Source organism: Pseudonaja textilis, chromosome 17, assembly GCF_049901715.1.
Source record: "Pseudonaja textilis isolate UNSWEBS1 chromosome 17, rPseTex1.2, whole genome shotgun sequence".
Classification (NCBI taxonomy): domain Eukaryota; kingdom Metazoa; phylum Chordata; class Lepidosauria; order Squamata; family Elapidae; genus Pseudonaja; species Pseudonaja textilis.
Window position 1 is genome coordinate 3,001,250 of NC_142006.1, and position 21,858 is coordinate 3,023,107.

The window sequence follows — 21,858 nt, forward strand, 5'->3', positions numbered from 1 at the left end:
TCAATTCTATTCTCTAAGCGCATACAAATCGCTGCCAGGGTTTTTGAAAGATCTGAGTCATTTCCCCAAGTCTTTTATTATTCCCATTATGGTCTAAAGCAGGGGTCCCAAACTCCCCCGGACTGGGGACTGGCACAGGGCCACGGCATACCAGCAACCAGGCCACGCAAAACAAGAGAAGCCCCATTCTCCGGATGCAGGCAGCACGCAAAACCACGCACCCTCTGGCTCACAGAAAAAGAAAAAAAAATTCTCGGTGGAACTGTTCCCTGATGCTCAAAAGATAGCTGCTGGTCTAAAGCAGGGGTCAGCAACCTTTGTTGTGGTTTGCCAGCAGCCTGTGCAGACGGCAGCAGAATTGGACAGTGGGGAAGAACGGGGACCAGTCCGGGAGTCTGGAGAGGACTTGGACGAGGGTCCTTGTGTCCGATGCAGAGATGGGGTCAGGGCCATGGGGTGCTAATTCCAGAGCCTCCGAAGTCTGGCAGCAGCGAGGCAGAGGAACAAGGGGAGCCTGTTCCCAGGGCGCGTATGCACAGAGCTGCCAGAAGGCAAGAGCAGCTAAGACAAAAGGGGCGACTTGGGAGTAAGGCTGGGAGGTGATTGCTCCTCCTCAAAAGGTATAAAGGAAGTGCAAAGATAGAGAAACCTTTTGCAGGAAGCAAAGGTTCGCTTGTTTGGATTAAACCCTGAAGCTGTGTGGACTTTGTACTTCAGTTGGTTTTTTATAGTTAATTTGGCACTTTAGTTGTTGGCAGCAATTCAAAGGAGAGAAAGGTGGGTGCTTATCTCGAGGGACTGTTTGGGACTCATTACGGGCTGGGAATGAACATAATTCCCAGTGTTGAAATTAAACCAGAATCGTTTCAACTAAGCATGTGCTTAATTACAGTCTCAGGAAGTCTTGGTCAGAACAACCTTAAACATTCAAAGAGCCATTTGGATCTGTTTATGATCCATTTGGATCACATTATGAGTTCCATCTCGAAACTAAGCCAATAAGAAAGAGACCAAAGTTGTAAAAAAATAATAACCTGAGATTATAAATTCCGAGCCTTTACTTTGAAAACAGGCGTGCGTATACATTAAAATAAGTTACTCAATGAAGTCTTTAAAATAAAGTTCATTTAAGCTTTCATGGCATTCAAGGAAGCTTCTTCCCAAGCTTTTATTATCTTTATCATTGTAAAACAAGACACAAAAGCAAAATAACACAAAAGCTCAACATTTCATGCTTGATTGAGCTGACATCATTGCTCTGTCGACTTGTAGTTCTACTCTGCCAGCAAGCCGGATCATGTCGTATGTAATGTATGTATGTATGTATGTATGTATCTATGTATAGTATTCAGCTTTGTTCGGGTATTTTTCCACGTCATTATAGTTGTGCTTTTAAAGTTGTAGCAACATTTCGGCAGAATCTCATCTGCCATCATCAGGCTTCGGTATTGTGTTCACAATACAGAATATTGTACAGAACAATACAGAATATATGTATAGAACAATATGTATAGAACAATACAGAAGCCTGATGATGGCAAATGAGATTCTGCCAAAACATTGCTATAACTTTAAAAGCACAACTACAATGACGTGGGAAAATACCCGAACAAAGCTGAATACCACACATATAAGTACCTGCAAAAACTTAACACACACACACACACACATATATGATCAGAAATACTCCACGGTTTAGCACCAATGCATAAAAATATAAACTCCTCTTCATTTTCCACCAATCGCTTTCAAATAGCAAAAAAAGTGGAAATTCCACAGTCCTATTGCTCATGTATAGGCTTGGATCCAAGAGAGAGAAAACCTTCCAGACTGATTTTAAGCAATTTCCCTTGATTTTATGAAAATTAAGCAGCCAGCAGGGATCTTCTTTTCCCATTCATGCTTCTATTTTGAGGAGGGGGATGGATCTTACTTAAATAAATGCAAAGCTCTGTAAAACCTTTTAAAAAAAAGAATGAACGCCACAAATCAATTCATGTTCTTTCAGCATTGCTTGGATTAGCTCAAAGGTTTTCACTCTGCCTGCTTTTTTTTTTAATTCAAGGCAATTAATCCAGGCTTTTTTTGCTGCAAAGGACTGCAGTACTTTCATTAAGAATTAACCTCTCTTCCAATTCAATCCCAGGGTTTCAGACCCTGAGGTGGTGATGCTTTGGTTTTTGATGTGCATTAAACTTCTGACATTAATAAAGCACAGGAGGACACTGGAAAAAAACCAATTTGAGTGGGTATGACACAGCAGGAAAAACAGGAGGACACACCCATGTGCAATGATGCGAGTGCAAATCCCAGCGGAAAATCTTGGGAGATAAACGATTGCCTTTGACAATCTGAATAAAAGCTGACTAGCCATTCTGGATTCTTGCAGAGAATCCAAACATTGTTTGGTTTTGTTGTTTTTAAAAATGTCTGCCTACAGACTTTTTTATAACCAAAAAAACCCCCCAAAAAACAACCCACCACCCTGAAGCGATCTGTTCTTTCACCTTCTGTAAAAGTGCAAGGAATCCCAGCCTCACGATTTCCAAAAAGAAGGTGGCAAATATCCTTTGGGCAGTGGAATGTTCTTTTGTTGCGAGCATTCCTGGGAGAGAAGAAAATATTTCTTTTAAAGGCCGGGCGATCAAACACAGATGCGTAACCCGAGGACAAGGCAAGCGGGGCAACACAGGCATGAGGGTGCAAAAAGCTGTTTTGCGCTGTGTGTGATGGGGGAAAATGAGGCTAAGGGGGGTTAATATTGATTGAGGGAACGGCCGGAGCGAATCGGACACACTTGGGGTGCCTCGGGGAGGGATGAGAACAGAGAGGACTGACAAAATAAATAAATAGCAAAGCAGAATGACAATGGAGACTAGGAAAGGTTCCACAGAGAAGGTGGCTGTTGGCTGGGTGTGTGTGTGTGTGTGTGTGTGTGTGTGTGTGTGTGTGTGTGTGTGAAAGGCTGATCTGATGCTCCTCTGAAAGTTGTTCCCATTCTGGATTTGAGGGGGTCCTTGGTGCTCCCTGAGCTTGGTTGTTTTCTTGCAAATGTTTCATTAGGGAAACTAGTGACATCATCAGTGGTAGAAGAGAGTGGGCTTTGTGGAGAGGAGGAGGAGGAGGAGGAGGAGCAGGAGGAGGAGGAGGAGGAGGAGGAGGAGGAGGAGGAGGAGGAGAATGACAACAACTGTGGGGCCCTTAGTGCTCTCTGACCTTCTTACAGACATTTTATTATCAAACTAGGTAACATCATCAGTGCTATAGAAGGAATTGGGGTGTGGGGGGAGGAGGAGGAAGGAAACAACCAGCCAAACTCAGCCGTCGTTGTCTTAGCTTGAAACCTAGATTGAGAGAACATCAACTTACCTTTAAAAATTGCTTGAATCGAATGAGGGAGCCCATTTCTCCAGGGCTGGTAATTGATTCAATCCTGGAGGGCAGAAGAGAAGAGCGGTTGGGACTGACTCAAATATTCAAAGGTGGCTTTACCGCCTTATATGCTACACTGTCGGGGCTTTGATTTTGTCTGTCCTCTTCCAGTTTGGCCAATAATCGGGACTGAAAAGAAGAACGAAGCACTTTTGAGAGTCACGATGCATCCCAGAGGGGATTCTCTGTCCCAGTTTATTCAAATAGTTGTAATTGAGGGAGCAGGGAAGAAGGCAAACGAACGAAAAAGCATGACAATCCCTTCCTCGGAGCCGGAAGAAATGTAAAGGGATAGTATACGCGTTTCAGAACTGCCTCAAAATTCCAGGCCATACCTGGGAAAGTACTCTTCCTGGATCAGAAGAAGCATCTTCCAAAATTGCCCCTGGTACTGCTTCATGAGAGCATTCCCGCACACCTGAGGAGCACAAAACAGAAGAATTTCAAGCCATAATATTGGGAAAGGAAGAACAAAATCTCCCTCAAACTTATCCAAGTTAAGAGAGAGCAGCTGTTCTAATTCATATGAAGGTTTCCGGGTTTCCCTGAAAATAAGACCCTGTCTTATACGGTTTGCCATCAAAAAAAAGGACCCGGGTCTTATTTTGGGGGGATGTTATCCGCTATAACCTCACTTGCGCGCGTCGCCCCTGGCCTCCTTTTCGCTATCGGAGGCCTTGGGAACTTTTTCTTCTTCTGGATCGATCCAGAGTTTTGTTATCAGCTACAGAGGCCCTGCAGAAGAAATGGGCCGGCAAGGCAGGTGTCGGGGTGTGCGAGGCCTGGCTACAACTGTCCAAAGGTAAGTAGTAGGGTAGCTCCACCCTCCCCCATCCTCACCCTAGCTTAATTTTTCCCCATCCACTCTGGAGTGGGTGGGGTCTTAATTAGGGCTTATTTTTGGGGGTGGGGCTTATATTGGGTGCACGTGTAAAAATCTAGCTAGGACTTACTTTCAGGGTAGGTCGTATTTTCGGGGAAACAGGGTAATGTTAATTCACTGGAGGTTTTTAAGAAGAGTCTGGACAGTCATTTGTATGAGATGGTATATATAGGTTCTCCTGCCTGAGCAGGGGGCTGGACTAGAAGACCTTTATGGTCCCATCCAGCTCTGCTCTATTCTACCTTCGATTCTATTCTCTCCTCTTCTATTCTGAGCACAACTACTCATGAGCTGGAAGGAGAAGGAAAAAGCCACAGGCAGACAAGAGCTCCACTTACCTCCAGGAAATCAAACAGAATCGTTGCCGTCACATCTGCCAGCGGCTCCATGTTCAAAACCTGTGCCAGCCAACGCCATGCATGGTTTAATCCATGTGGGTGAGTCTAATGAACAAAAGGAAGGCCAGTCCCCTAAATTACTCTATTTTAACCCCCCCCAAACCCCACCCTACTTTAGTTTCAAGCTCCCTTCCGTAGGTGGCTTCCGTCCGAAGCAACCTGGGATGACCCAAAGGGGCGTGGCACAAAAATAACCAAGTCACAAACTTAGAATAAATTCCTTTTAATGCCTCCAACTTGGCCCCAAGGTCCAATTGTCCTCAGCTGGACATCAAACTTTTCTTAAAAAAACAGTCTACGGACGGAGTAAATGCAGCCGAACCCAAAGTAAAGATAATTAGAAATAAAAAAACCAACACAAACCACACTAAAGTAATTAATAGGGCAGGCCAGGATGATAAATTGCAGACTTCCACCAGATAACGCAGCAACCACAGTTGGAAGCCAAACCCCCGGATAAGCTTTGACAAGAATAATGCACACTTTGCTTCCAGCAACTTTGCCATGTGCGGTTTGTCCTTTTAACCAGTCCTCCCAGCTGCAGCCCATGAAGGAGATCAGAGCCCTTTCCTCCCCTGTAAACCACATTGCTCCCTTTTCTGTTCCTCCCTGCGTGCCCTAGGATGAAGAAGGGGTGGGCCTGGGTCTTCCTCTGAATGCCCAGCCGGAATGTGCCCTTCCCCAGTTTCCTCCACAACCACCGGAGCCACACTCCCACTCCCTGTCAGCTGCTCAACCTCCTCCTCAGAATCAGACTCAGACTACAACCTTAAACGGAGGGAGTGAAATATCTGAACAGATTCAGAGGCTGTTGGAGTGGACGATGCCCGCTTGCAAGGAAGGGGTCGGAGGCTGCCAGAAGGGCGGAAAAGTCCACTTTGGATTGATCAGCGATGACGAAAGACGCACTTACTCACCCCTTGCTTATCTCGGTAAGGCCACTGAAGCTGCAGGATGGCCGCATAGAGTCGGATCATTCCAGACATCCGCTTGAGAAAGTTATCCTGGGGCTCTACTTTCCCATCCTTCACTTGGTAGCCAAGTATCCTAAAGAAGACGTGGAGATGATCCTCAGGCTTTGACCAAGCTAAGCAAGTAGCTACTGATCACAGAATAAAAGACACGGAGTTCCACTTAGAACTGAAGGGGATACCCCTCCACAGTAGGAACAGAATTAAACAGGGCGTGTGGGAAAAAGGACCTGATCTTCCCAAAACATAGAATAGCATTCTTCAGAGCCAGATTTAACATCCTCCCCCAGGGCAGGTATAAGAAGACCCCAATAGCAGAACGAGTATGTATATGTAGTAAAGGAGAAGTCAAAGAGATCGCATGTGTTTTATTGTACTTGGGAGTTACACAGAGTTTATAGGTCAATGTATAAAGGTAAAAGTCCCCTTTGCACATATGTGCTCATCGTTTCCAGCTTTAGGGGGTGGTGATCCTCTCCGTTACAAAGCCAAAGAAGAGCCAGCGCTGTCCGAAGACGTCTCCATGGTCATGTGGCTGGCACAACTGAACACCAAAGGCGCACAGAACGCTGTTACCTTCCCACCCAAGGTTGTCCCTGTTTTTCTACTTGCGGTTTTTTTTCACATGCTTTTGAACTGTTACCAATTGAGGACCGCCTTTGCAGCCTCACTAGAGCTCCCCAACCGCCCATCCTGCCCACCTGAGGGGAATCACCTCTGATACTCTTCCAGTGGGGTGCTTTCCTTCATCGCGGGGTAGAAGGGCACGGCGTAAGGACACTTTTTGTGCAAGTGAGCCAAGGTGAGGGTCCCCACCTTGGGGTGCAGCTCCCAGATGCCAGACGCCACCACGGCAATGGGGAACGCCGCTTCGTGGTGTGCGGCCACTTCTTCTTCACCTTGTTTCTGGGGGGGAAAAAATAAAAAAAAACCCAAATATAGATCTTTCAGTCTGCGCTAAGTGCTCGAAAGGACAAGAGAAGTTTCACCTATCACTCTCACTAAACATAGGTTCAAAATAGTTCCTAAATCCTGCCTTGTGCGCAGGGTGGTGTACAAACACAGCCTGTGTGCAAATTGTAATGCCAAGCTCCTTTTCACCCCCAGTCTGAATTGTCCAGATTTCCTTCCTTCTGTTTACTGAATTATTGAGTTGTGATAGTGTGGTGATTAGAATGCACTATTGCGGGCTAATTCTGTCCACTGCCAGGAGTTCGATCCTGACCAGCTCAACGTTGACTTGGCCTTCCATCCTTCCGAGGTCAGTAAAATGAGGACCCAGATTATTGGAGGGGCAAGAGGCTGACTCTGTAAACCGCTTAGAGGAGGCTGGGAAGCACTATGAAGCGGTATGTAAGTCTAACCGCTATTGCTATTTCCAAAGCAGCTTAAAAGAAGCCAGAGTTAAATGATGATTTAAAAACACCACCTTTGCAGAATCATTTTTTTGATCTGGAGAAGGGAAGGAGGGAGGGAGGCAAACTTTTTGCCAGTATGACCTTCTTACCACAAACTTTTCAGCCAGTTTGAAATAAACAAACTCTAGGCCTTCGGGGTGCTGCGTGACGGATATTTTATGGCCGCCGCACTGCACGTATTTTCCTGAAAGGAGGCCGTTGATCTTTTCAAATATCTCCTTCAGTTGAGAACCTGTGAAAACCAGCAGAAGAAAAAGATACCAATGAGGAAGCAGATGGCGCATGAAGGCAGGTTTTTAGGTGTTCAAAATAAGTGACATTATGTAAGCAAGCATTGGGGCGAAGAAAGTGGCTTTTGGTGTTATATCTGACATATATTCATCAAGGTCAGACAGGTGTTCTCTTATCATTTTCTTGCTTATTTTAATTTTTATTTCTAGTCTTTTACAGTTAGGTTTTTAGTAGGTTGGGTTACAGTTTCTTTTTGCATGAAGACTGATGCAAAGAATGAGTTAAGCAACTCCGCTTTCTCTCTACTGCCTGTTATTTCCTTCCCACCTTCTCTCTTTAGTGGGACCAACTGTTTTCTTGACTTTTTTCTTGCTATTTATATGTTGAAAGAAACTTTTTTTAAAAATTATCTTTGACTTTTTTTTTTGCAAGCCTTGGTTTATTCTGAGCCTTTGCTTTCCTGACTTTATCTGTGCAGATTCGGGCTATTTGCTGATATTCTGGCTTAGTTATATATCCTTCTTTCCATTTTTGTACTTATCCTTTTTGTCTTTCAGTTTATGATAGAGTTTTTTTTGTGCAACCATGTTGGTTTCTTCTTGGATTTCTTGTTTTTCTTTTTCAATGGTATTGTGTTGGACTGGGCTTTTATTATCATATTTTTCAATGTTTCCCATGCTTCTTGAGTTGTTTTCCTCTTTAGGATCCATGGATTTTTTTTCTAAGGCTCGGAGTTTGTTAAAATTGGCTCTTTTAAAGTTTAAGGCACTGATTGGTGTTTGCATTATATCAAATTCCAACATGACATGGTCACTCTCACCCAAGGTTCCAGCAAGTTCAATTCCCTCTATCACTTCTTCTCTATTAGTAAGAATTAGGTCCAATATAGCTTTTTCTCTAGTTCCCTCTTCTACTGTTTCAATGACAAAGTTGTCACCTAAGTTGGTTAGGAATCTGTTCCACTTGCTGTAGAGTTTGTCACCCAGGATTGATAAACAGTTTAATAGTGATCTAACAGATAATCAGAGTTGGAAGGGACCTTATAGGTCATCTAGTCCAACCTCCTGCCCAAGCGGGAGTCCCTACACCATTTCTGACAGAAGGCAGTCCAATCTCTTCTTGAAAGTCTCACTTGAAACTTTCAAGCTCCCACAACTTCTGAGGGCAAGCTGTTCCATTGGTTGATTGTTCTCACTGTCAGAAAGTTTCTCCTTATTTCCAGGTTGAATCTCTCCTTGGTCAGTTACCATCCATTATTCCTTGTCTGGCCTACAGGCACTTTAGAAAATAGCTTGACCCTTTCTTCCTCTCTGTGGCAGCCCCTCAAATATTGGAAGACTGCTATCCTGTCTCCCCTGGTCCTTCTCTTCCCTAGACTAGTGAATAGTTCAATTCAGTTTATTACAGTCACAGACCAGAACAAATAAAAACACTCAGTAAGTATACAATTAAAAATTCTAGTATAAAATAATAAATAACAACTAAAATCTATGATAAAGTCCAGTCTGTCAATTATACATGGTCTAAACTATACTAAAATTACAGTCCATAAACTGTGTGGCCCGTTGTCAGTTTGATACTAAAAGAAAAAGGAATAAGGAGTAGTGCAAAGGGTTTGCCACATTTGTTATGTGAAATAACTATGGGGCATTAGATGTGTGTTTCCAACGAAACCCCAGTGCTGCTGCACAGAAAATAGTGATTAGCAGTTAATCAACCGCTAATATTGTGACCAGAAGCCTTACAAGGAACAAGCAGAGGTGAGGGTTCACCTGCAATGGTAGAAATCTGGCTAACAGGGATGGTGGCGGCTTTCTGCAATTCCATTTTGATTTTTTTCTCCTGAAAAAGAGGAAAACATTCAGAATGAATGACCTTAGTGCAGTATTCAAAAGTCATGGTTTTGTATAAGTGGTGGCTGAGGAATAGAAATAGGAATAGAAATAGAAATGAAATAAGAATAGAAATGGAATAGAAATAGAAATGGCGTCACACAGCATAGAACACAGAACAGGTTACAGAATAAAACAACTACAGGAGTAGAGTAGAGTAGAGTAGAGTAGAACACAACAGACTATATAATTAGAAATAGGAATAGAATAGGATAGGATAGGATAGAAGATAGGATAGGATAGGATATAGGATAGGATAGAGCTGGAAGGGGCCTTGGAGGTCTTCTAGTCCAGCCCCCGGGAGTTGTAGTCTAGAACCCTTAAAAGTTGCCCAGGTTGGATATACGCCTGCTCTACGACATTCTTACCTGCGTGTCTTTGCTGTTGGCTAAGCGACTGAAGGAAGCCACACAACGTTCCGATTCTTTCTGCAGCTCTTCGTACCACTTCATGATGGAGGGGTCTGCCTTTACCTGAAGCCCTGGAGACATGACAGCCAAGCGGATAAACGAGCAGTGTGGGAAACTAGCGCCGGTAGTTCTTGGCTTACAACCATTCAACGGACACGCAAACGTTAATATCTATAGACTCTGCAAAAAGAGACAATAAAACCAGCCCAAAAGAGAACAAAAGGACTCCAGCATCACTCCACCAGCGATCAGCACCCAGATCAGCATAGATTAACTCCAAAGGTTAACATCACACCAACAATCAAGTAAGCCATACCCCAGTCAAGAAACTGCCAAAGAAGCCAACAGCAAACGGCCCAAGCTAACCATCTCTAATCTCTGCCCTCACCCACACAGACAGGGGAAGAGTCTGACGGCAAACAGCACTCTTGACTAGCACTGTCAGGATTCTGGCAACTGCCCTAATTAAATAATGATTCTTGAGCCAAACTTTAAAAGAAAAACTTCAAAGGATTCATTAGAGGCAACATATAGAGCTTCCGCGGCGCAGCGGTTAAGAGTGCAGTTCTGCAAGCTGCTCCTACTGCAATTTGGCAGATCGAATCCCACCAGGCTCCAGGTTGACTCAGTCTTCCGTCCTTCCAAGGTGGGTAAAACGAGGACCCAGATTGTTGGGGGGCAAGAGGCTGACTTTGTAAAGTGCTTAGAGAGGGCTGTGAAAGCACTGTGAGGCGGTATATAAGTCTAAGTGCTATTGATATACTGGCACTGCCCTGCACGAAGCCAACTCTGGCATACGTAGTTTACAGTCCCCTGTGACCCTGTTTCCCTGCCTCCCCCCTCCCCGGGGGTGTCTCATCCACCAGATTCTCCAATTGAGCACAGGCTGGGTGTCGTCGCTCACGTTCTCCAATGAAATCTATTTGTGGGTAAAAGCCCTGGTATTTTAGTTACAGCCATTTAAAGAGAAAGAGTTGGAGTGATACTTCCCATTTCAAACTGCTGCAGCCGCTCTTCCAAATTTCCTTCCTCCCCCTCCTAAAACAGGCATAGGAATGTTGGATGAGTTGACAGTTACCTAGCTGGGTAACGAAAGGTCTGCAAGAAAGCAAGCAAGCTGAAAGGACACCCCCTCATTACAACTGTTCCTTCAGTTACAACGGCTGTCAACTCGCGAAACATTTCTGTGGCCGTTTTATAGTTGACAACAGAAAGGGAGGGCGGAAGGCAGTTTGAAAGAGCAGTGCGGCCGCTTGGAATCCAAAGTGCTTTCCGTGCATAGTTTTTCAGAGATTGTAACTAGGTGACCGAAGTTTCTGCAAAATTCCAACCGGAGAGCCTGATTGATGGCTTTGGGCTAGGGAGGTGTCCCATTGGAGGATACGAATGATGATACACCCAGGGGCTGCGGGGAAACCAGAGTCAAGGGTGACGGTGAATGATGTGTCTCAGAGTCAGCTACACCCAGGTAAAAGCGGCTTCGAAAGAGGACTAATTATTTAAGAAAAAGCACCACCGTGGAGAGGACGATGGGAGCTGTAACCCCACAAAATCTTGAAGACGCTAGAAAAGCAGATACATTGACTGCATTTTGGGGTTTTACCTCCAGCAAGCTTGCCGGGATCCGAAGTCTGGGATTTTGCCAGCTCCTGTTTCTGCAGTTCCTCTGTTTTTTTGGCCTCGGCTGCTGCAGCCGCAGCCGCAGCCAATTTCTCCTCCTGCCGCTTCTTCTCCTCCAGGCCGAGCGCAATTTCTTGCTGCATGTCAGAAAGCAGCTGGTGCATTTTGAGAAGGGTGTGCTCAGCGGAAGACACATCTGCCTCGCTGGGGAAAGCCTGCTTTTGGGAGGGGGAAAAAACCCAACAAACCAAAAATCAGAAAAACCAGTTTGAATGAATAAAGGAATGAATTCTTTACTGGCCAAGTGTGATTGGACACTTCACTTTCAGAAGGTTGGAAAAAGAGATCGCGTGGCCCAGAGGGACGCACTGCAGCCATCATAATTAGGAGCCAATTGCCAAGCACATCTGCATTTTGATCGTGGGCCCACGGGGACGCTGGAACGGTCATCAGTGTGGAAAAACAGTCATAAGTCACTGTTTTCAGCGCTGTTGTAACTTTGAATGGTCATTAAGCAAACTATTGTAAGCCAAGGACTGCCTATATTGGAGCAGAGTGACCCAGGAGGTGAAACGGATTCTCTTGAACTCTGAAGTTCGTTATTTTAAGAGCCATGTTGGGTACAGGGGTGAGAATGACAGGCTAATTTTGCCCACTGCCATCAGTTCGATCCTGACCAGCTCAAAGTTCATTTGGCTTTCCATCCTTCCGAGATCGGTAAAATGGAGACCTAGATTGTTGGGGGGCAAGAGGCTGACTCTGTAAACTTGCTCAGAGAGGGCTGTAAAGCACGGTGAAGAGGTATATGAGTCTTAGTGCTGTTGGGAAGGAAGAAAAGGAGGAAGGAAGGAAGGAAGGAAGGAAGGAAGGAAGGAAGGAAGGAAGGAAGATGAGAAAGAAGGAAAGCAAATGAGAAGGAAGGAAGATGAGAAAGAAGGAAAGTAAATGAGAAGGAAGGAAGGAAGGAAGGAAGGAAGGAAGGAAGGAAGGAAGGAAGGAAGGAAGGAAGGAAGGAAGGAAGATGAGAAAGAAGGAAAGCAAATGAGAAGGAAGGAAGGAAGGAAGGAAGGTAGGAAGGAAGAAAGGAAGGTAGGTAGGAAGGAAGGAAGGAGATTAAGGAAGGAAGGAAGGAAGGAGATTAAGGAAGGAAGGAAGGAAGGAAGGAAGATGAGAAAGAAGGAAAGCAAATGAGAAGGAAGGAAGGAAGGTAGGAAGGAAGAAAGGAAGGTAGGAAGGAAGATAGGAAGGAAGGAAGGAAGGAAGGAAGGAAGGAAGGAAGGAAGGAAGGAAGGAAGGAAGGAAGATGAGAAAGAAGGAAGATGAGAAGAAGGAAGGAAGCCATAGTGGAGCAGTGGTTAGAATGCGGTATTGCAGGCTAATTCTGCCGACTGCCAGCAGTTCAATTCTCACCAGCTTAAGCTTGATTTTCCACCCTTCCAAGGTGGGTAAAAGGAGGACCCAGATCGTTGGGGGAAACAGGCTGGCTCTGGAAAGCAGCACATAAGGGCTATGGCTATTACCTCATTGGCCATCCGGACTAAGGCCGACACCTCCCCACAGAGCTGATTGCCACGGTTGTTGTAGAGCGAGAAGTCGACGGTGGGCAGGTCTTTGTGCCTGGCGTTGAGGCCGATCTGTTGGTGGATCTGCAAAACCTCCTCCTGGATGGCATAGAGGCGGCGCAGGCGTTCCTGGCTCTCCTCCCGCCGCTGGCGCTCCAGGTCTTCCTGCCGCTGCCGCTGCTGCTCGGCCTCACGGAGCTTCCGGCTCAAAAGCTTCGGGAGGGAAGGAGAGAGTTTCCGTTTGGGGAAAGGGCAATGCCAGCTCAAAGGCTAAGGCTTCGTCTCACCTACGCCCAGGTAATGTTAAGGAGCACCAAGACAGGCAGAAGGTCCTTGGCACTCTCTTGAATTTGGCGGTTTCCCTTGCAGACTTTTCATTACCGGACTAGGTAGCATCATCAGTGGTAGAAGGGAGCGGGATTTATGGGTGGGGGGGAGGAGGAGGAGGAAAATTGTGGGATCCTTAGAGCTTTACGATTTAGAATAGAATAACAGACCTGGAAGGGACCTTGGAGGTCTTCTAGTCCAACCCCCTGCCTAGGCAGGAAACCCTACACCACTTCAGACAAATAGATATCCAACATCTTTTTAAAAAACTTCCAGTGTTGGAGCATTTACTTGTCCCACTGATTAATCGTTCCAACCGTCAGGAAATGCCTCCTTAGTTCTAGGTTGCTTCTGTCCTTGATGAGTTTCCACCCGTGGTTTCTTGTCCTGCCCTTTGGTGCTTTGGAGCAGGAACCTTTTGGTACCTCAGGGACCACCAAACCCATAATTTTCAATCCCGCAGACCACCAATAGGGATTTTGACGGATGCTGGCTTGCTGACGCTGGTGGGAAAGTCGGTCCCCATTTCCAGAGGTGCAGTAGTCACAGGACTGGCCCTTTGGTCATCCTGGAGCAGGTACTCCTCCACCTGGGTGCACCGGCCTGCTATGGGCTGGAGGAGCTGCTCCGGGGTGACCAAAGGGCCAGTCCTGTGACTACGGCAGCTCTGGAATATGGGACCGACTCTCCCACCAACGTCAGGAAGCCACCCCGGGGCGGATTTCCCTCCCCTGCCGTTGGTCTTACCTTCCAGTTTCAGCTCACGTGGCTCTACTCAAGGTAAGGTTTGCGCTCGGCCGAAAGGTGGGGGGGAGACAGCAGGTTGGGCGGCCCCTGCCTGGATTAATTGCTTTGGGGGAGGGAACACTTCTCCGCGGACCACCCGAATCTTCTCGCGGACCACCAGTTTGTCCCCGGCCCACCACTTGGTGTCCAATTACCTTGGAGAATAGCTTGACTCCCTCTTCTTTGGGGTAGCCCTTGAGGTATTGGAACACTGCTCTCTGGACTTGGGTTGTGTTCTTGAAGACGTTTCATTACCCAACTAGGTAACCTCATCAGTGCTTGAAGGGAGTGGGGTTTGCTCTTATTTTATATACTGTGGGGGCTTGCCCTGACCGTAAACAGCCCAACCAAAGAACTTCCAAGACTCCCACCAACACTAGAAGATAAACTGAGAGAAAAACCCTACCCCCTCCCAGCCCTGACGGAGTTACCTAGTCGGGTAATGAAACGTCTGCAAGGAAAACCACCAAAATTCAAGAGAGCGCCAAGGACTCCTCATTTCAAACCTGAACTACACATACTTCCCTTTCTTGGTGGAACATCCCTGGGCAGAAAGGACACCCCTTCCACCAAGGGGGAGCTTCTGCCTGGCTGATGGCCCCACCTGCTGAACAGGTGGCCTTCCGTTTTATTTATTTTTCTCCGATCAGATTAAAAACGGCAGCAGGGCCTACGTTGCGTTCCCTGATCCACAAAGCACATAGTCCTTATAAGCGTTCACGCGGCTACACTATGAACACCCATCTCTCTTCTTCTCCTCAGTTCTTCCTTCCCTCTTTCTGTCTCTTTGTCCTTCCTTTCCCATCGCTTTAAAAATGTAAAGAGAGAAGAAACAGAGGAGGCGTGGATGGCGTGACCCTCTCCAGGTATGGATAGGAAACACCGGGCATCCTTGTAGCTGAAGAGGGGTTAGTTGAGGGGGCAAAAGGCTGAACTGCAAGACACCCCCCCCCCTTTTCCCCCCCTGCCTGGCCCATTTCTCTGCTTACTTTGGCTCTGCGGCGATGCTCCTCCTTCAGTTTCTCCTGTTGGCCTTGAGCTTCTTTGGAGCTGGAACGAAACAGACACGCACAGAGAGAGACTTTTAGCTATACCATCTGGGAGGGACACCCTTTGACTGGTGTGGGAATGGATTTCAAGAGGGGGGGGGGGAAATTGCAGGCTTCAGGAACCAGGAGCACCACACAGGTGACCCCGAGGACACAGGTAAACTTTCACGTGCTTCAACAACCCTCTCAAACAAGGCTCTTCAAACCTTGGCAAGTTTTTAAGGTTTATGGACTTCGACTCCCAGGATTCCTGAGCTAACAGGGCTGGAGGAGGAATTCTGGGAGTTGAAGTCCACAAGTCTTAAAGCTGTCAAGTTTGAAGACCCTTGCTTTAAGGGTTATAGGTCTTACGGCAGTCTTTCTCAACCTCAAACCTTCTCAAGAAGTATCTCAGGGGAATTCTGGGAGTTGAGGTCCATCTTAAACTTGGCAAGGTGGAGAAACACTTGAGACTCTAGCACACGGCTCTTCAAACTTGGCGAGTTTTAAGACTGGTGGACTTCAACTCCCAGAATTCCTGAGTTAGCATGACTGGAGGAGGAATTCTGGCAGCTGAAGTCCACCGGTCTTAAAGCTGTCATGTTTGAAGTCCCCTGCTCTAAAAGGATGCAGACTACCAGCTGCCTGCAAGGAGGATAAATCCTTCTATTCCCCACCATCCAGTCAGAACGGAAGAAGCTTCTTGGATGAAGAGCGAAATCTCTTCAAAATAAAAAAACACACACACACAAATCCAGTTGCCTCCTGAAAAAAGCACCTTTGGGACAACGGCCTGGATGACTGAGAAGCTCTACAGACTTCTAGCTATACAGTTTGGGATGAACATCCTTTGACTGGTGTGGGAATAGGAATGGATTTCCAGAGGGGGTGTGTGGGAATTGCAGAATACAGGAACCATTTGCACCGCTCAGGTGACCCTGAGGAGACAGACAAACCTCCAAGTGGCCTCAACGACCCTCTCAAAGGAGGCAAATGACCAGCTGCCTGCAAGGAGCATAAATCCTTCCATTCCCCACCATCCGGTCAGAGCTGAAGAAGCTCCTTGGATGAGAAGCGAAACGTCTTCAAGGGAAAAAAACAGAAAGTCCAGCTGCCTCTTGGAAAAAAAGCATTCTGGGGTTACAACCCTGGGCGGGAGGATGGAGAATCTCTACAGACACCGACGCAAGATCCAAACAGGATCAGACGGCAATCGAGGCTCGGGCGGTTTCTCCACCAGGAGAGGCCCCGGATGCTCACCTGTTCTCGATCTCCTGCTGCAGGTGCTGGTAGTCCTGGTGCTGCTTCAGCTCCTTCAGTTCATCGAAGCGTTTCAGCAGCTCGCTGGCCTCCTCGGAGGCGGCCTTCACCGCCTGCTCCTGCTGCTCCAAGCGCTGCTTCAGCTGCTCCTGCGGGAAAACAAGGGAGAAAGCCTCAGGCTCCTGTGCTCACCAACACCGCAGGGCAGGCGGGCGTTTCTGTTTTCTGTCCCTGCTCACCTGGCTGCCGTGATCCAATCCGCTGGAAACAGAGAGGGGATGCTGCTTTAACGGCTCTTGCACCCAGGTTTTCTCTCTATCCAAACTTTATCGATGATGGTGACACCCCAAGAACAGAGGTTGGATTCAATATTTTTATTTTACTACCGGTTCTGTGGGCGTGGCGTGGCGGGCGTGGCAGGGGAAGGATATACTGCAAAATTCCCATTCTTTCCCCACCCTACTAACCTGCTTTCCAGATCCGTTCTCCTGGGCAGGGCAACCAAAGAAGACCCAGCCGATCAGCTGGGACTCGATGGGAGGCGGAGAAGAGACAGGGTTGGCGGGGCCAGTCAGAGGCGGGATTGGCCGGTTCTGCAAACTACTCAACATTTCCGCTACCGGTTCTCCAGAACTGGTCAGAACCGGCTGAATGCCACCTCTGCCCAAGAACCAAACTACATATAAGAACAGCAAACAGTGTTTTTGCCCATGTGGAAAGTATGTCTTGGGTTCTCATACCATAAAGGGCATATAGAAATAATAATAATAATAATAATAATATAATAATAATAAGGAAGGAGAAGGAGAAGGAGAAGAAGAAGAGGAGGAGGAGGAGGAGGAGGAGGAGGAGGAGGAGGAGGAGAAGAGGAGGGGGGAGGAGGGGAGGAGAAGGAGGAGGAGGAGGAGAAGGAGAAAAAGAAGAAGAAGAATTAGAAGGAGGAGGAGGAAGAGGAGAAGGAGAAGGAGGAGGAGGAGGAGGAAGAGGAGGAGGAGGAGGAGGAGGAGGAGGGAGGAGGAGGAGGAGGAGGAGGAGAAGGAGAAGAAGAAGAAGAAGAAGAAGAAGAAGAAGAAGAAGAAGATGCAGACCCAGAAGAAGAAGATGCAGACCCAGAAGAAGATGGAGAGACAGCATCAATTAAGAACACCAAACGAGCCAGATCCTTATATCTCCCTTGATACCTGGAGTAGTACAAGAGGAAGGACAGAAGGAAAGAAAAAGGAAAGTAGGAAACAAGAAGAGGAGGAGGAGGGGAAGGAGGAGAAGATGGAGGGAAAAGAGAAGGGGAAGGGGAAGGACGAGAAGGAGGAGTCAGGGGAAGAGTAGGAGGAGGAACAGGAGAAAATGGAGAGGAGGAGTGGGGGAAGGAGTAGAGGAGGAGGAGTCAGAGAAAGAGGAGAAGAAGGAGGAGGAGTCAGGGAAAGAGTAGGAGGAGGGGAAGGAGGAGGAGGAACAGGAGGAGAAAATGGAGAGAATGAGTGGGGGAAGGAGTGGAAGAGGAGGAGGAGGAGGAGGAGGAGGAGGAGGAGAAGAAGAATTAGAAGAAGAAGAAGAAGAAGAAGAAGAAGAAGAAGAAGAAGAAGAAGAAGAAGAAGAAGAAGAAGAAGAAGAAGAAGAAGAAGAAGAAGACGACATTGTACAGTCAAATAAGCTCCCGCTGCCTCATCCGATATCACGCCCACCAGGCCTCTGTGCTCACCTTCCCTTTCAGCTTCTGGATCTCCCTGTGCAAATGTATGAGGCCTTCGACTCCTGTGCTTTTGGATGGAGGGGCCAGGAGGAGAGGTTCCTGGTTGCTCCCCGGGGTGCTCCATTTCCTCTGGGCCCATGTGAAACAGAAGAAGAGCAAGTGAGAGGCTGGACTCACAACCAGGTGGTAGGAAAACACAGGTTTGTTGAAGGCGGGTGAGATCTAATGTCCTCTGAGGCAGCTCTAAAGTGAGATCTCAGTCTGCCACCTTCTAGGACAACATCTCAGTGTCACTCAAAAAACGGAACCAAAAAGACTACAGGAATGAAGTTATAAAGCTTTGGAACAAAGAACACGAATGTTTTAAGCTTACACTGGCGGTTCTCAACTTACAACAGTTCATTTAGGACCATTCAAAGTTACAATGGCACGGAAAAGTGACTTATGGCCAGTTTTTCATATTTACGACTGTTGCAGAGGAGAGAGCAACATGGGATTGCGTGGCTTACAGGGGAGGAAAGGGCCCTGATTCCCTTCATTGGCCACAGTTGGGAAGAGAGTTTAAAAGAGATGCATGCTGAGTACGGAAGCTGCTGGGAGCAAATGTGAGTTTATCTTGTGTTGACTTTGGTTATCTGCGTTCCTGGCATCTCCCCAACCGTGCTGAGTTACTGCCGTTCCTTCACGCCTGGAGTTCTTGCTCCTGCCTTCCCAAACTCATTACCTCATCTTGCCTTGATTGGACTTATAGTTACAGTTTTAGTTGATCATGTTTTGGACTTGATTCTCTGCAGCCAAAGGCCGTTCCTGGGAGTTTTTCTCCAGCCCAGAAGATAACCAGGACATTGGGGGCAAAGTTGGAGCTTAATAAAGGGACTACTACTGATTATCTGACTGGGCTGCCTTTGTGCCACACCCCGGGTCCTCACAATAGTTACTGTAAAAAAGAAAAAGAAAAAGGCATTACCTGGGCACCAGCAGAGGCTTCTGTTAACGAGGGTAGGGGGCTCTGCTGATTGGCAGGAGAGGCCTCGGTCTTTAAAGATAAACCATGGAAAAGGGATGCTCCTTCAGGTGTGGATTTTGCCAGGAGAGGATCTGAGTTTGGAGAACAGGAGATGATTTTTTCAAGCACCCAACCTGTGTAGGGGGACAGCACCGGAGGGGATTTATCCTCTTCTAAGAGGCTCTGAAAAAGAACAACATGATGTATAAGACAGGGAGGCAAGGGCTGTACATACACCTTAATCCACGCCTCCTTTTGTTGCTCTCCGGAAGGCGCATCCGTTTAAGATGAAGGAAGCAGGGAAGATGATAATGAATGGGGAACATCTGAATTTAAAGGAGAGTATTTGTAGCTCAGGGTTGAAATGAGGTGTCCCTGGTGTTTCTCTGAGCATGGGGGTTTTCTTGCAGACTTTTCGTGACCCTAAATAGGGAGTATCATCAGTGGTAGAAGGGAGGAGGAGTAGGACTGTGGGATCCTTGGTGCTCTCTGAATTTGGCTGTTTTCTTGCAGACCTTTCATTACCCAAACTAGGGGAAGTTATCAGTGCAAGAAGGAAATGAGGTGGGGGCAAGTCAGGAGAATATAAACTGACAGCACTCCTTACCATCACTGATAATGCTACTTAGTTAGGTCATGAAATGTCTGCAAGAAAACAGCCAAGCTCAGAGAACACCAAGGACCCCAGTCTTCCTCCTCTTCTTCCTCCCTGCAACCTCCACACATTTAAATTTGCTCCCAAAACAGAACCCACAATAAATGGAATAATAGGTCAAAAGGGCTCAGATTGACACCTTCCTGATTTATATTCACAGGAAGCCCATTTCATTAAGCAATTAAAATAAATGAATACATTTTGCGAATCAGACTTGCTAAAATGCTGTTTATTAGGGCCAATTTCAAAGCAAGGAATTTTAGTCTTTCTGGTGGGTGGGATTCCTGGGCTGGTCTACCTGGGGAGAAGGCCCCAATCTGTATAAAAAAAGGCTCACCACTGTGTAATCTAGAATTCTAATTCAATTTCGGGGGAAAATCAGGAATAGAATAGAATTCTTTATTGGCCAAGTGTGATTGGACACACAATAAGGAATGTCTGCAATGCAGAAGCTGTGTACATACAAACAGGTGATAATCATAATCATAAAATGCAATCATCATAAATCATAGATACAGCACTACAGCTGGTCCTTAACTTGGAACGTTTTGTTGTTCATTTAGTGACCAAAGTTACGATGGCACTGGAAAATGTGACTTATGACCCTTTCCCCAAACTTATGACCATTACAGCATCCCCACAGTCTCTTGATGGATGCTTGATCACCTGACCCCCATTTACGACCTTTTTAGAACCAAAGTCAACAAGGGAAAGCCGGGTTCGCTTAACAACCGGGTGACTAATTGAACAAGTGCAGTGATTCGCTTAAGGACCGTGGGCCAGAAAGGTTGAAAAACGAGAGCAAAAACCTCATTTAACAAATGTCTCACTTAGCGATGTAAATGACGGGGGCTCAATTGTGGTCATAATGCAAGGCCTTTAGGTGTGATAATAAAAATGTTGTCAAAATTGATTAAATTTATATGCCGCCTGAGTGGGGGCAACCCTGGGAAGCAAAATTGTGGTTGGGGACTGCAAGGAGAACCCCCCACCTTTTGTTGCAAATATAACAGATGTAACAGATAATCAGAGTTGGAAGGGACCTTGGAGGTCATCTAGTTCAACCCACCCACCCCCAGCAGGAGACCTTGCGCCATTTCTGACAAATGGCGGTCCAATCTCTTCTTGAAAGTCTCAAGTGATTAAAAGAAAAGAGGGGGGTGGGGAACAAAAGGGCGCCTTCCTCCCGCCTGCTTGGACCACCCTGCCCATCATCCCCAGCTAGGATAAGCAGCAGCAGTATCGCTGCCCGCAACGGGGGGGGGGAGCGGGGGGGATGTCTCGAGGCCGGCCACCCCCGCTACCAGCTCTCCCCCCCAAGACGTTGGTGTATGTGCGTGAGGAATCCCAACTCCCATCACGCTCTTCCCCTCCATGGTGCAGCCGGATGGGAGTTGTAGTCCTCCAGCCCGGGAAAAGAGAGAGAGAGAGAGAGAGAGAGAGAGACGGGGAGAGAGGGGAGCCAAGGCGCGGCCTCGCACCTCCTCGAGCGGGTTCCAGTGGCGGCAGTAGCGCAGCCGCCCTTTGCGGGTGTTCCGCAGGGCCTCGACGGTCTCCATCCGAAATTGCTCCGACGGCATCGCGCCGAATGAAAACGGTCGCGCCGAGCAACGCCGGCGCCGCAACGTCACTTCCGGTTCCGGAGGGGGGGAAAGGAAGCGTTAAGAAATCCCCATAGAGCTACGAACGGCCATTTCCCCTGGGTGGAATATAGACTCGCGACGGGATAGAGGGACCCTTCGCGTAGACAATTCTGAGTCTCTTTCTATGGATTTTCTCAATCACAATTGTGCAAAAGGTGCTTCACACACACACACACACCCAAAAAAGGTAACTGGATTTTGTGTGTTTTCCTTTGATAACGTTTCGCTTCTCATCCAAGGAGCTTCTTCAGTTCATGTAAAATTAAATCCTTCCAATTAATGACAAAAAAACAATGGATGGGAATTGATCAAGCAGAGAAGCAACACGGAACTAAGGAGAAACTTCTTTAACAGTGAGGACAATTAACCAGTGGAACAGTTTGCCACCAGAAGTTGTGGGTGCTCCATCAGTGGATATTTTTAAAAAGATTGGATAAACATTTGTCTGAAATGGTATAGGGCCTCCTGCTTGAGCAAGGGGCTGGACTAAAAGACCTCCAAGGTGCCTTCCAGCTCTGCTATTCTGATTCTGATTCTTCCAGTTCCCCCACCAGTTGGTTAGAACGGAAGCTTCTTGGATGAGAAGCAAAATGTTTTCAACGAAGAAGAAGAAGAAAAAAAGCCAAGTCCAGTTGCCATTTGGAGA

At 47.0% G+C, this 21,858-nt stretch overlaps 1 protein-coding gene across 4 annotated transcripts; it reads right to left on the reverse strand.

Annotated features, from left to right (window-relative positions):
* Positions 1-1,149: 1,149 nt before the first annotated feature.
* Positions 1,150-21,204, reverse strand: GLE1 (GLE1 RNA export mediator). 4 transcript variants are annotated; one of them, XM_087914562.1, is made up of 17 exons: positions 21,051-21,189; positions 18,876-19,097; positions 17,918-18,037; positions 16,219-16,367; positions 14,920-14,980; positions 12,776-13,030; positions 11,239-11,473; positions 9,594-9,706; positions 9,106-9,175; positions 7,192-7,334; positions 6,400-6,590; positions 5,631-5,760; positions 4,654-4,758; positions 3,768-3,850; positions 3,370-3,433; positions 2,508-2,605; positions 2,139-2,225 (listed from the first exon to the last, which is right to left on the reverse strand). In XM_087914562.1, the coding sequence occupies exons 1-16, from the start codon at positions 21,147-21,149 to the stop codon at positions 2,537-2,539; spliced, it is 2,109 nt and encodes a 702-aa protein (XP_087770688.1). In that variant the 5' UTR covers positions 21,150-21,189; the 3' UTR covers positions 2,139-2,225; positions 2,508-2,536. The 4 variants fall into 4 exon arrangements, with proteins under 4 accessions (XP_026568270.1, XP_026568268.1, XP_087770688.1 ...); XM_026712485.2 differs by having other exon boundaries at positions 1,150-2,605; positions 11,239-11,470; positions 21,051-21,204; XM_026712483.2 differs by having other exon boundaries at positions 1,150-2,605; positions 21,051-21,204.
* Positions 21,205-21,858: the final 654 nt, after the last annotated feature.